Source organism: Ambystoma mexicanum, chromosome 12 (assembly GCF_040938575.1).
Source record: "Ambystoma mexicanum isolate Mex_15411 chromosome 12, UKY_AmexF1_1, whole genome shotgun sequence".
Lineage (NCBI taxonomy): Eukaryota > Metazoa > Chordata > Amphibia > Caudata > Ambystomatidae > Ambystoma > Ambystoma mexicanum.
Window position 1 is genome coordinate 467,457,356 of NC_090936.1, and position 12,699 is coordinate 467,470,054.

At 49.6% G+C, this 12,699-nt stretch overlaps 1 protein-coding gene across 1 annotated transcript in view; it reads right to left on the minus strand.

The window, feature by feature from the left end:
* The window catches only part of TMEM213 (transmembrane protein 213), a 63,731-nt gene extending 55,228 nt beyond the window's left edge, over positions 1-8,503 (minus strand). Inside the window, exon 1 of the mRNA XM_069628737.1 lies at positions 8,310-8,503. Within this exon, the coding sequence (XP_069484838.1) occupies positions 8,310-8,385 (76 nt within the window). The 5' untranslated portion in view covers positions 8,386-8,503. The remainder of the gene's footprint in view (positions 1-8,309) is intronic.
* Positions 8,504-12,699: the final 4,196 nt, after the last annotated feature.

The window sequence follows — 12,699 nt, forward strand, 5'->3', positions numbered from 1 at the left end:
TATAGGGCCGAGATCCTTCCCCAGGCCGGTAGGTCGTTCACCGTCAGCTCTAGTGAGGTGAGGGGTCTCGTAGTCACCGCATGGGTCTGCGGGTGGGAGCACCAGTGCCTAAGTTGGGCGTAAGAATACCTATCCATTTCCGCTAACTAGAAAGTCATCTTGCAGCGTTCAAAGGTTAGGGGGGAATTCCCCTCGAAGAGTTGTCCCAGAGTGGTGAGGCCCCCTGCGACCCAGTTTCTAAAGGTTTTGGGGTAGGCCCCGGGGGAAAAGGCTGGGTTGAGGAAGATTGGGGAGAGCGCACTCAGGCCTCCTGGGACACCACGGTGTCTGCGAGCCCACTCCCAAGCCCTTATCGTTTGTTTTGTGGCTGTTAAAGTGCCTGGCCAACTTTGACGTAAGCCTGTAGGTAGGAACGGGAGGAAGCGAAGGGGGAGAGTGAGGCAGGATTGCTCGATTTCCACCCATTTCGGCCGACCTGTAGCAAGCCCCCATGCTTGGAGGTGGGCTAGTTGCGCCGCCATTTGGTATTTACAGAGGTCAGGTACCCCCAGGCCTCCCAGTCTCGTGCTGGCCATCATTGTTCTCCGTGGGATGCGCGCTTTCTTCCTCCTCCAGATGAAGTCCACCATCTTTCTTTGGAGCCGCTGTAGGAGGGGAGCGGAATGGTGATCGGGAGGGCGGCACATGCATAGAGGAAGTGAGGAAGTAAGTTCATTTTGCATGCCGTGATGCGGCCTAGGAGGGAGATCTCTTGTGATTGCCAGCGGGTCCGATCCTTTTCTAGTTCCTCAAAGAGTGAAGGGAAGTTAGCCCGATAGACTTTCGTTGGATGTGCAGGGATCTGAACCCCCAGGTAGGGGATTGATTTGATGCTCCACTGGAAAGGACCTTTCTCCTCCAAAGACTCTCGTTCAGCCGAGGTCAAACCCCCTCCCAGCGCTGCTGACTTTTGGAAGTTAATCGCGAATCCCAAGACCATCCCAGAGTTGTGGATTTCAGTTAAGGCCTTCCTCATGGATCCCTCAATGTTTGTAATGGTGAGCAGAACATCATCCGCATAGAGGGCCACTTTATGTTGCACAGAACCAGTACTCAGGCCACTGATTCGGGGGTTTTTCCGGACTCGTTGAGCCAGCGGTTCCATGGCCAAAGCAAAGAGCAAGGGGGACAGAGGACATCCCTGTCTTGTTCCGCACGTGAGGGAGATCGAGTCTGATAAGCGGTTGTTGATTCTCAGCCTAGTCCTAGGGGCCTAGTAGTTCGCAAAGATCCTTTTCAGGAAGGTCGGGCCAAAGCTAAAGGCCTCTAGAGTGACGCGCAGATGAGACCAGTACACCTTTTCGAATGCTTTGGTTGCGTCCAGCGCCAGTAAAGCTAGTTGTTGGGAGTCCCGAGTGGTGATCTCAATTAGGTCCAGAGCTCTGCGGATGTTGTCTTTCGTCAACCTGTGGTGAATGACGCCCGTTTGATCCGGGTCTATGATGTCCGGGAGGATGGGTGCTAGACGATTGGCCAGGATCTTGGAGTACATATTGGCATCCAGATTCAGCAAGGCAATGGGTCTATACAAGCTAATGTCGTGGGGGTCCTTCCCAGGCTTGGTGATAAGGACTGTGATAGATTCCTGCATTGTTGGGGTGACTGTTCCAGTGGCCACGAATGAGTTGTAGAGGCGGGCGAGGGGGGCCACTAATTGGGGCCGAAAGATTTTGTAGATGCGGGAGGAGAATCCATCCAGGCCCGGGGCTCTAGATTTTAGGCTCTTAATGGCTGCCTCCACCTCCTCGGTCGTAATCGGCGCTTCAAGGTCTCCCCTCGACAGGTGTAGGAGGGCCGCCTCTCGAATGTATGAACGTTGCTTGGTCGGATCCTTCGGGGCCACCGTCATTATTTCCACGTGGTGGGCGGTTGCCAAGCGTACTTTCTCGTGGTGCGCATAGTGGATCACCGATGGCATTCCTACTCTTCACCTTTGCCAATTTGTTCACCAAGAGTTTGTTTGCCTTATTGTTGTGGGCGTAGCACCATTGCTTGGTTCTGGTTAGCAGATTCGCCGTAGCCTCAGCGTAGTGAGCTTCCAGCTTTTTCCTAGCCATTTGTAGGATCCTGTAAGATTTGGGGGCCCCGCCCTTCCTTTTGTGAGTAGCTGCAGCTTCACGGACCTCAGCCTCCAGGACGGATCGAGTCGCCTGCTTTCTTTTGTGGAATGCGGCACATTGGGCGATCAGCTCTCCTCTAAGGATCGCGTTCATGGCATCCCAGGTGTTGGCCGGGGAAGTGGCCTCGTCCCGGTTTTCAGCGAAAAAATTCTTGATGGAGCTGGCGATTGAGTCTCTCACAGCCATGTCCCCCAGAATAGGGTCATATAAGCACCACCGGCGGCGTGGAGGGGGCTCTGGGTCATGGGACCGCAAGGTCAATGTAACTGGGGCATGATCCAAGAGGATCCGGGGGCCAATTACCACATCATCAGTGAAAGTCAGGATCTGTGGGGAGGTCAAGATCAGGTCAATTCTGGAGAAAGTACGGTGCACGTATGAGTACAAGGTGAAGTCCCTTTCATCTGGGGACAGTACCCTCCAAGAGTCTACAATGTTCGGCGTGCGAAATAGGTGGAGCAGGCCAGTGGCCAACTTCAGGTCTCTGGGTGTTGGGGGGTGGGACCTGTCCTTGAGGGGGTCCGGGCCCCGTTAAAGTCTCCTCCCATGATGACATGCCCCTCAATGAAAGGGAGGAGGGTGTCCTCTAGGTCCTGGTAGAAGCCATCCTGGTATTCGTTCGGAGTGTACACCGAGATGATGGTATAGAGCTGGCCATGTATGGTGCATTTGATTGCAATGAAGCGACCCTCTTGGCATCACCGTGAGTCAAGGATCTGGGGCTTCAGGTCTTTTGCGAATAAAATGGCGGTGCCTCCCTTCTTGGTTCCGTTAGAGGCGAGGAATTGTAGCGGAAAGAATCTTCTTCGTAAGTGAGGCAAGTCCACCGGACTCAAATGCGTCTCCTGCAAGAAGGCAATTGAGGTCCCGTCATCCTGTAGCCTCTGTAGAATTGATTTCCTCTTCGGGGGGGAGTTCAGGCCCCTAACGTTCAAGGTGGTGAACTTAAGTTTCAGATGCGAAGGTTGGTCCGGAAGATCCACTTGCTGGGGGGAGGGGTGTTGTGGGGGAGTTAGGTCAGCCATGGACATGAGAGCGTAGTCATTTTGGGGTCTCCTGTGGTTGAGGGTTTTTAACAGGTCTAACTGGCCTCCAACGGGAGGAATTCACATTCACGAATGACCTCCAACGGGAGGTCCAAATTACGGTCAGGGGGGTCGATTTAGAACTATCGACAAGGCCCCTAAGCGCCAAGGCTGTCATCTGACAGCGCCAACATGGTTGAAGGTGTCACCAAGGGTAGAGTGATGGCATCCGCCTTGGGGTCCGTGGCTAGATGTAAAAGCTTCAGGCGTTTCCAGTACCATGTGTCTGGTGCAGGCATTATTAGGTTTGCGGTTCCTCTGCACCCTTGACCATGGGGTTTGTTTCGGCTTTGGGGAGGTTGTGTCTAAAGTCGGGCTTGTTCGACTCGGAGCGGAGGGGTCTGAGGACCCAGGGGAGTCCGGACAAAGGATTGACGCTGCATCGTCCAGGTGGCTGATGGTCCGCGGGGTGCCCTTGTACGAGAATTGTGGAGCCGTGGAAAAAAGCCATGGATAACGGATCTGCTGATCCCGGAGAAAAAGCGATAAAGGCCGGAGCATCCTGCACTTCTGAAGAGTCAGCGGGGAGAGGTCTTAGAAAATCTGTATCGGGATTCCCTGGAATGAGAGCTCGTCCTTTGAATGGCCAATAGCTGATATGGCCTCCTTTGTGGTGTAGAAGTGGACCCTAGTGATCACATCAGGGGGGGTCTGTGTCGATACCCCGGTGAGGGCGCAGCCTGTGGGTCCGATCCAGCAGGAGTTGGGTCTCCTCCAAGTCTGGCAGGAGAGACTGAAAGAAGGTGCTGACATATTCAGGGAGATTGAAGCGGGCACCCGGCAGAGGCACAGGTTGCGGCGAGAGCGGTTTTCCAAATCCTCCTGCTTATGTTAAAGGATTTCGGTTCTCGCCACTAGCGACTGGACGGCGCGTTGAATTTCCGTTAGCGAGGTGGAGTGGCCCGTAGTTAGGTCCTCGACCTCCTCAACCCTCTGTTCTATGCCGGCGACTCTTTGTTCTGTCATGCAGGCTCTAAATAGTGATTTAATATCGCTCATGAAGGCTTGGAGGTCCTCCTTGGTCGCAAGTGTCCACCTGCCGTCGGCCAGCTTCTGGGGAGTAAGTTTGGGGGGTCTGCTTTCTTACCCTTCTCCGAGGCTTGCAGCATGGCAGAGATATCGGTCGATTTAGAGAGCTTTAGTGCTTTGGTCATGGCTCTGAGCCGAGGGGACGTCGCCCAAGGGTGAGTCTCGTGTCCATGTTCCACGGAAGGCAGAAGAAGGCGGCCAAATAGATGTATGGGATGGGTAGGGACATGGCGTCCCAGGAGGTGGAGCAGACAGGTTAAGATTTCAGAGTCTCACGAAGCGGCACAGTTCCTTGTGGTTGAGCAGTCCAGCAAGATGGGTGGCCGCCTAGGAAGATGGCAAGGAGACGTGGGCAGGGGCGCCCGAAGGGGGTGACACACTCTGTATGGGGTCAGGGCTAGTGGGCTCGAGGGTCCTCTGACCCGATGCGGTCTGGGAGGAATAGTAGGCTCCCGGGGGGGGTTGCAGTGGGCCCCAGAGCGACCCGGGGAGAGGTTGGGAGCAGGTATGCTGAGGGGCCGGCAATCTCACCTGGGCGATGTGCATGGCCCCCACACGAGCCGGGGTCACGCTGTAGCTGGAGGGCCTCCGATGGTAGCCGGGGGAGCAGCAGGCAGAAGGCGGGCAGGGGCGCCCCAGGAATCGAAGAGGGCGCTGGTGTAGGGCGGGGGAAAATCCCCTGCAAGGGTCCCGCAGAAATAACAGGGACACCAGCGGGGCCGCCGCTGGAGGCGGGCGGTGGGTAAGCCTCCAGCTCTGAGATCAGTCCAAGGCACACGGGGCCGCAGCCACTGGTGGTGTAGCAACTGGCAGGAAGTCGCCGGAGCTCCAGCAGCTCAAGGATCAGGCCCAGTGGGGGGGCGTCCCGCTACAGGATGTCGGGTGGTGCAGGCCTCATACGTGGGCCCCCGCTATCAGATGCGGCTCAGGGCTGATGATGAGTCCCAGCCGCCAATTTGGGAGGAGTTGTGGAGATGCGGCCGCCTTTTTGGGCCGTAGTACGGGTGTGGGCGTCCAAGCTCCCCGTCGCGTTTTCACCGTTGGCGAGAACGTTATGCACTCAAAACACTGTCATCTGTAGCCCGGGACCTCAGCAGCTGAAGGCTCGCCATCTCGTATATTTAATTTGTAAAATGACTTTCTGTTTGGCTGTTGTTAAAATGCAGATTTAATCTCATCAGGAAAAACAGTGAATTGCGTCCTCGGGATTAGGAATAATTAGAAACAGGGGCTGCCGTGCAGGCTTCTTTAGAGTGTCTTTAAATCTTTTAGTAGCCAGTTTGCAGAGATCTCAAGTTGCTCCTTTTCAGGCGTAAAGTGTTCAACTAGCTTTGTTTATGAAGCTTACACACTTTGCATTCTAGTATGTATACTCCTATAAAAGGAAACTTAACACTACAAGTAGAATAGTAACTCTGTAGCAGAATAGAAACATGTTCTGCTGCCAATCAAGTGAATTCATCTCTTCGGCATTATGTTGCTGTGTGTTTTTTGTCCTCCCATGTCATTTCCGGATGTATTGTACCGTCCTTTTGCTAATTTGTGACCCCACTTATTAGTTTGTGCTATTAGGTGGTGCTCACACACCACCTATAAACCAAAATTATGGCATTGGAATATGGTAGGAGCAAGATAGGATGTGAGGAGGGACACACAGCTTGGGGAAGTTATTTGTTAAAAAAGCTATCACTAATAATCCTTAGTGAGGAAGCAGTTGCCACAATCCACATGTATTAGACTAAAAAAGCCAATGCATTTCGGAAATTATTTCCTTCATCAGGGCGAGTCTCATTGGTGTGGTCAGTGGTGAAAAACAGAACGTCCTGCGTTCATGCCCACTCAGCAGTGGGTTGTAAATGACAATATGCACAAAGGCATGGAGAAAATCCACTCGTGCTTACAAGGAAACCAATCTTGTAATACACAGAGAGAAACGATCCTCCACTGACCACACCAATGAGACTCGCCCTGATGAAGGAAATAATTTCCGAAATGCATTGGCTTTTTTAGTCTAATACATGTGGATTGTGGCAACTGCTTCCTCACTAAGGATTATTAGTGATAGCTTTTTGTTTGAACTATTATGGATAAATCATTTTTGATATGAATCAGAAAGACTCATCTTCCTTTCTCTAAGAAGTATGGTATATTATGGATACTTGAACATATTGTCGTGAATCAGATATAAATACGTGCCCATCTTGGGCCCCATATGAGAGCGGTTGTGTGACCCAGTATTATTACTTGGTCTCCAGCGTGTGATGGAACCCTGAACCACCAAGAGGGTTCTAGCGGGTTTTCAACCATGACGTGGTTTGTAAAAAATTGAATGAATTGGCCCATTTTATAGCTCATTTTCTTTTAGGAGTTGAATAAAGAGACTTAAGATTTGCAGTCGGTTCGGAAGGGGGATACAATATGTAATCAAATACTTGACTTGCTGGGTCACTCACATGTGGTTGCAGAAAATTATGTACAGATCATATAATACTGTGTGTAGAAAAGAGCCCAAGATGCCCGTCAGAGACACACATATTTGTGCTACATCACTGACACGGTGCTGGATACAGTTTCCCACTCCGGCACTTTAAAACATGTCCATAAAAAACCATATGCAAATAGACACGACACGGTTTTTAGTTTGGGCTACTAGGTGTCGCGTGCAGCACCTATAAACCAAAACTATTGCATTGGAGTACAGATAGGGAAAAATGGCACATGAGAAGCAACGCAAAGATAGTAGGTATTGTTGGTTATTTGTCTACCCATTGGCTGCCTGTGACCCTGCTAATCTCTATGGCCAATCCACCAAGATCCTGTCCCTCCCCGCCCAAAACACCTCCTCATGGGAACTCTTTGTACACACTTTATTCAAGCCGTACCATCAAACTATTCACTCAAAGTGCCTGCCAGTGTTTTCTCAAAGCACTCTTCTGAAAGTGAATGACTTAACACGCTAATAGTGTAATAAAAATGTCTTACCAGGCCTGCCTTCAGCCACTCGATTCATCAGAACTCTGTGAGCCCTTCACTAAAGTCCTGTTTAAAACAAGCATTGGTAAAGCCAATATTTTTGGCTTGTGCATAGGTTTTAAGCTTTTTCAAGGCACTACTATTAGATGCCCAGGTACTCAACAATAGGTAGTTATTACCTCTATGGCTGTGCCTGCCAAGTGCCTTACACATAAAAGCCTAAACTGTTGGCATTGCCAATGCTTGCGTCAACTGCTTTTAGTGCAGACCAACATGTTGCTTGCCTTTTTCTATTTTTTGGTGCTTCTGTTCCTATCGCTCCCTACTCAGCTCCCAGAAATAGTGTAGCGCTTGATAATGGTGATTTGCGGAGTCCGTCGTGCCGAATCGTGAACATTTGCATAAGATGTGCACCTAACAACGTCACCGCGCACCACGCTTTTGCGTTCCCCTCGAGTGTTCCTCCTCAAATCAATGCGATCCTCTGCTTAAGTCCATTGGGTTCAGCTGAGGTTGGCTAAGACTACATTTCCCAGAATGCACAATTCTATAAAAACCTTACATAGGAAAAAACTCCATCACTTTAGATATATATGTTATAGATATAATTTTGCTTTTCAGTAAACCGTACACATTAAAAGTGCAATGCATTCAAAATGATTAAATGGAAAATATGAATAATGATCAAAAAGAATGCAATTATTTAGAGGCAATTAAACGTATGTACAGATAATCCCAGAGTGGGGCATAGAAGTGTTTGTCATTTCATAAGGTATACCATAAAATACTTATACCAAGCTGCATAGGGTATCACACACTATAAAGTACAACCTTCCATATCATACCATACCCTATAATATAACAAAGTAGTAACACGTACCAAACATAAACCATGATGTAACATAAAACATACCATGGAGCACTGTAAGATAGACCATGCCTTATCCTACCATACCATAGAATCCAATCACATAGCATTACAGTTGTAGTTATCCATGTCCAGAATGCGCATGCGCGAACCTGTCTGATTGCCAGCTCCAAGGGGAGGCTGGAGGCCCCTTACCTGTTGCTTCCTGGATGCAGAAGGTGGCCAGGGACAGCAGGAGCATGGAAGCGCGGGCCAGGGTTAGGAACTTCATGCTGGAGATCTGACTGGAGGCTGTAGTGCCGCCAGCAGCGCCGGGCAGTGCAGTGCAGACTAGGGCTTCGCTCTTCTGCCAGTGCCACCCTGCAGCACCACAGGACCTCAAGGGCACCTCAATGCCACCAGGTGGGGGCGGAGGGGGCGGGGCGCGCTGGATTCCGCTGGATGTGGCCAGCAAACTGTTGTGTAAATTCTACACGGGTGGGGGGTGTTGCCGTGCTGGGGTGGCTGCATGCTGTGTGCGGCAGGTTGTGACATAGTCCCAGATCATGAGACACGAGAATTCACCTCAGAAGAAACAAGCATTGGCAATGTCCATAGTTTTGCTGTTGGTAGTTGTTTTTTGCATTTTAAATTTAACACGGAGAGGAAGAATGAGGAATGACTGCACAGGGAAGAAGAAATTCCTGCATGGGAGGGAAAGAAGGGCAGACCTCGGGTGAGGGGATGATTGTGGGAGAGGAATAAGAAATACATGGCAACACAAGGGAGAATAAACAAATTGAATCGATGAAATCTAGGCCAGCAACAGTACACAGGAGCATTGTACAACATTTGAAGCAAGGCGTGTCAGTGCAAATTTGGTGGGGGGGAGGTGGGGTAGAGAGAGTGACAGCGCAAATGGAGGGGTAAGAAGCAACAGCACAAGGGGCTAAGGAGCGGCAGTGCAAGGGGGACAGAGCAACAGAAAAAGGGGGAAGGAGCAACAGAGCAAAGTTGGAAACAGCGACAGAACAAGGGGAAGTGGTAACAGAATAAGTGAGAAGGAGGGACAGCATGAGGAGGGAAGGAGAAAAAGAGCAAGGGGAAAGAGTGACACATCAAGGGGGGAAGGAGTGACGGCACAAGTTGGGAAGGAGCAACAGCGCAAGGAGGGAAGGAGTGACAGAACAAGGGGGAGGCAGCGAAAGAGCAAGGAGGAAGGAGCGACAGAGCAAGGCAGGAAAGAGGGACAGAACAAGGAGGAAGTGGCAAGAGAATAGGGGGAAGGAGCGACAGCATGAGGAGGGAAGGAGAAAAAAGAGCAAGGGTGAAAGAATGACAAAGCAAGGGGGAAGGAGAGACGGCACAAGGTGGGAAGGAATGACAGCGCAAGGAGCGAAGGAGTGACAGAACAAGCGGGAGGTAGCGGAAGAGCAAGGGGGAAGGAGCGACAGACCAAGGGGGAAGTAGTCACAGAATAAGGGGGTAAGGAGCAACAGCGCAGGGAGGGAAGGAGAAACAGAACAAGGGAGAAGGAGCAAAAGAGCAAGTGGGAAGGAGCGACAGAGCAAGGCGGGAAAGAGCAACAGAACAAAGGGGAAGTGGCAACAGAATAAGGGGGAAGGAGCGACAACACAAGGAGGGAAGGAGAGAAAGAGCAAGGGGGAAGGAGTGACAGAGGGGGGGGAAGTAGCAATAGAATAAGGGGGAGGAGCGACATCACAAGGAGGGAAGGAGAGAAAGAGCAAGGGGGAAGGAGTGACAGAGCAAGGGGGAAGTAGCAACAGAATAAGGGGGAAGAAGCGACAGCACAAGGAGGGAAGGAGAGAAAGAGCAAGGGGGAAGGAGCAACAGAGCAAGGGGGAAGTAGCACATGAATAAGGGGGAAGGAGCGACAACACAAGGAGGGAAGGAGAGAAAGAGCAAGGTGAAGGAGTGACAGAGCAAGGGGGAAGGAGCGACAGCACAAGGGGATGGAGCAACGGCACAATGGGGAAGGAGCAACAGTGCAATGGGGAAAAGAGCAACAGCACATGGGGATGGAGCAAGAGGGCCCCTGGGGAAGGAGTGACAGTGCACAGAATAAGGAGCAACAGCCCAAGAGGTGTGGAGGGACAGTGCAAGGGGTGAGGAGGGACAGCGCAATGGGTGAGGAGGGACAGCGCAATGGGTGAGGAGGGACAGTGCAAGGGAGGGAGGAGGGACAGCGCAAAGAGGGAGGAGGGACTGCACAAAGGGGAAGGAGGGAGAGCGCAGAGGGGGGTGGACAGCATCAAAGGGGGAGGAGAAAAGCACAAGAGGGGGAAGGAACAGCCACGCAAGTGGGCAGTACATCTGTTAGTTGTATGTATAATTGCAGCCTGGTGGCTGTCTTATACTGTAGTTTTGCTCTCACTGGGGCTCATTTTCGGCCTGATGCAGATGTCCTGAAATCTGACATTTCTTCGTAGTTATAGAAGAACACATTCTGAGAAAATACTGTAAGTTTACTCTGCAACCAATAATAGACTTCTACAACATCAAGGTCGTTCCTATTATAACCTATGGTTCAGAATCCACTCTCCTGATATCCAAGGAACTTTGGCCTAAGCTAGAGGTGGTATATTGGTGAAAGTTACTGGCTCTCCCTGCATGCACCCCTATCGACCTTATACAAGAAGAGTTGGGACTGTCTTCCCTTCTTGCAATAGTCCAATGGAAAACTCTTGCCTACTTTCCGAAATGTCTGTTAAATAACTCGAAAGGAGGCTTTAAATTACTACATCAAGTCTTATGTGAAGAATCTGAACACAACTTAATAGTCTAGAAAATAATTGTTTATCCATCCTAGCTGAAGTGAATGTCTCAGTAGATGTATTAAAAAAATCGTATCAGAGTGAAAAGCAAACTTTTAGACTTGGATTGGATATACACAAGGGAAAATGTCAGCACTCTCAGATTGTATGGCCACAAAAACACAACTCCTAGTAACAGAGGGAAAACTCGACAATACTTCAACAAATTTCCATGCAGACAACAGAGAATGGAATTTATGAGACTTCGAATGAACTTAATGCCGACGAAAGAAATCCTATAAGTTAGGAAAATGAAGACTTTGAGGGATCTCAGCTGCAGGTGGTGCGATGAGCAAAAGGAGTCCTTGCACCATTTGATCATGCGATGTCCAGGCCTCAACATTAAGAGAAATAGATGGATGGGCAGATTTGTGGGGAAATTCGCAACGAGATCTTCGGACCACTGGTGGTCGGAAATCTTAGAAGGCAGTAATACTACATTGGTGCTAGCAGTACTTGGACTTTTGAAAGAAATTTTCTCAAACACAGATCACGTTGATGAGCCCACTTAGACATGTAAGATTGATCTGGTGCTGAAATAGAAGTCCTGGTTTGGTTACCTTCTACTTCACCTAGTTCCATGAATGTTTGTTTCTTTTTCTTTAATGATTTTGTAACTTTTTTACAAGGACTCTAAAGAAATGCCTTAAAGTGGTCTAAGGGATGACAATGATAATGTGAAATTTCTTCTGTTTGTTTGCTTTTCTTTCTTTTAATTTCTGTATAAGCTTAAGGTTTGTATAACTGTAAAACCAAATGCTTAATACATTTTTTTTAAAAGAACACATTCTGATACCGTTCTCTTCACGTTTTATGCAATTTCACAAAGCAGTAGGACAAAGGACATGTCTACCCATTTCAAAGTGCATCCCAAATTTCGGAAATGGGAAGTGCTTTGAAATGCACATAAATCATGTTTCGCTCAGGAGAAGGGGAATTCACAATGCACATCCAGGTCATTCATGACCCTGTGATGCTATTTTTAATTTCTATCCCTCCAACAGAGATAGAAATGCTTCAATGACGTACACAACACACTCAGAGCACAAATCTTTTTCCAACAATTAAAACATAAGGCAGATTGGAAAACCCTGGGATTTCAGCTCTACATTGCATTTCAAGCATAATTTTTTGGAGAGGTGCAGTTCCACTGACCACTTACGAGGCTCTCTGTATGGCATTATTGACAGCAGACAGAGTTCCCCTCAGATTTCTTATGAGGACCTCGGTATGTTGTGATTTGTGCTGCACCTCTCCAAAAAATAATGTTACGCTATGTTGTCTTGTATACCACGCATCGCCACCAAAACCAAAAATACAGAGCATGGGTAAAATGTCCCTGCGCCCAAAGTTCCTTTAGAAGCGGTTAAGTCTATATCAGGATGAGAGGCTGTCTTCCGTGGAGGGCAGGCCCTGCAGTCATGTTTGAAGTGAGTGTGTTGACATCCTTTCAAATCCTGAGGTGGTCCTGATGCAGCCTCAGTTCAGTTGAGACTCAGTTTGTCCCATACATCAGGAAATCTAGTGAACAGGGCAGATTATAGGCACAATGGTGCCTGGGTCAAACAACAAAAATGCCCCTCATACATGCATTGCTCTCACTTATACTGAAATCTCCACCCCGGGGCTCAGGAACTCCCCAACAACACTGATGCCTCAGGTCCAAGCATGGCAGCAGGCGGAGCCTCCACAGCTACAGACCCAAAGAGCTGAAAATGGGCAAAAGCAATTCTCTAGGCAGACTCACCACTCGATCAAGAGCCAATCCCAAG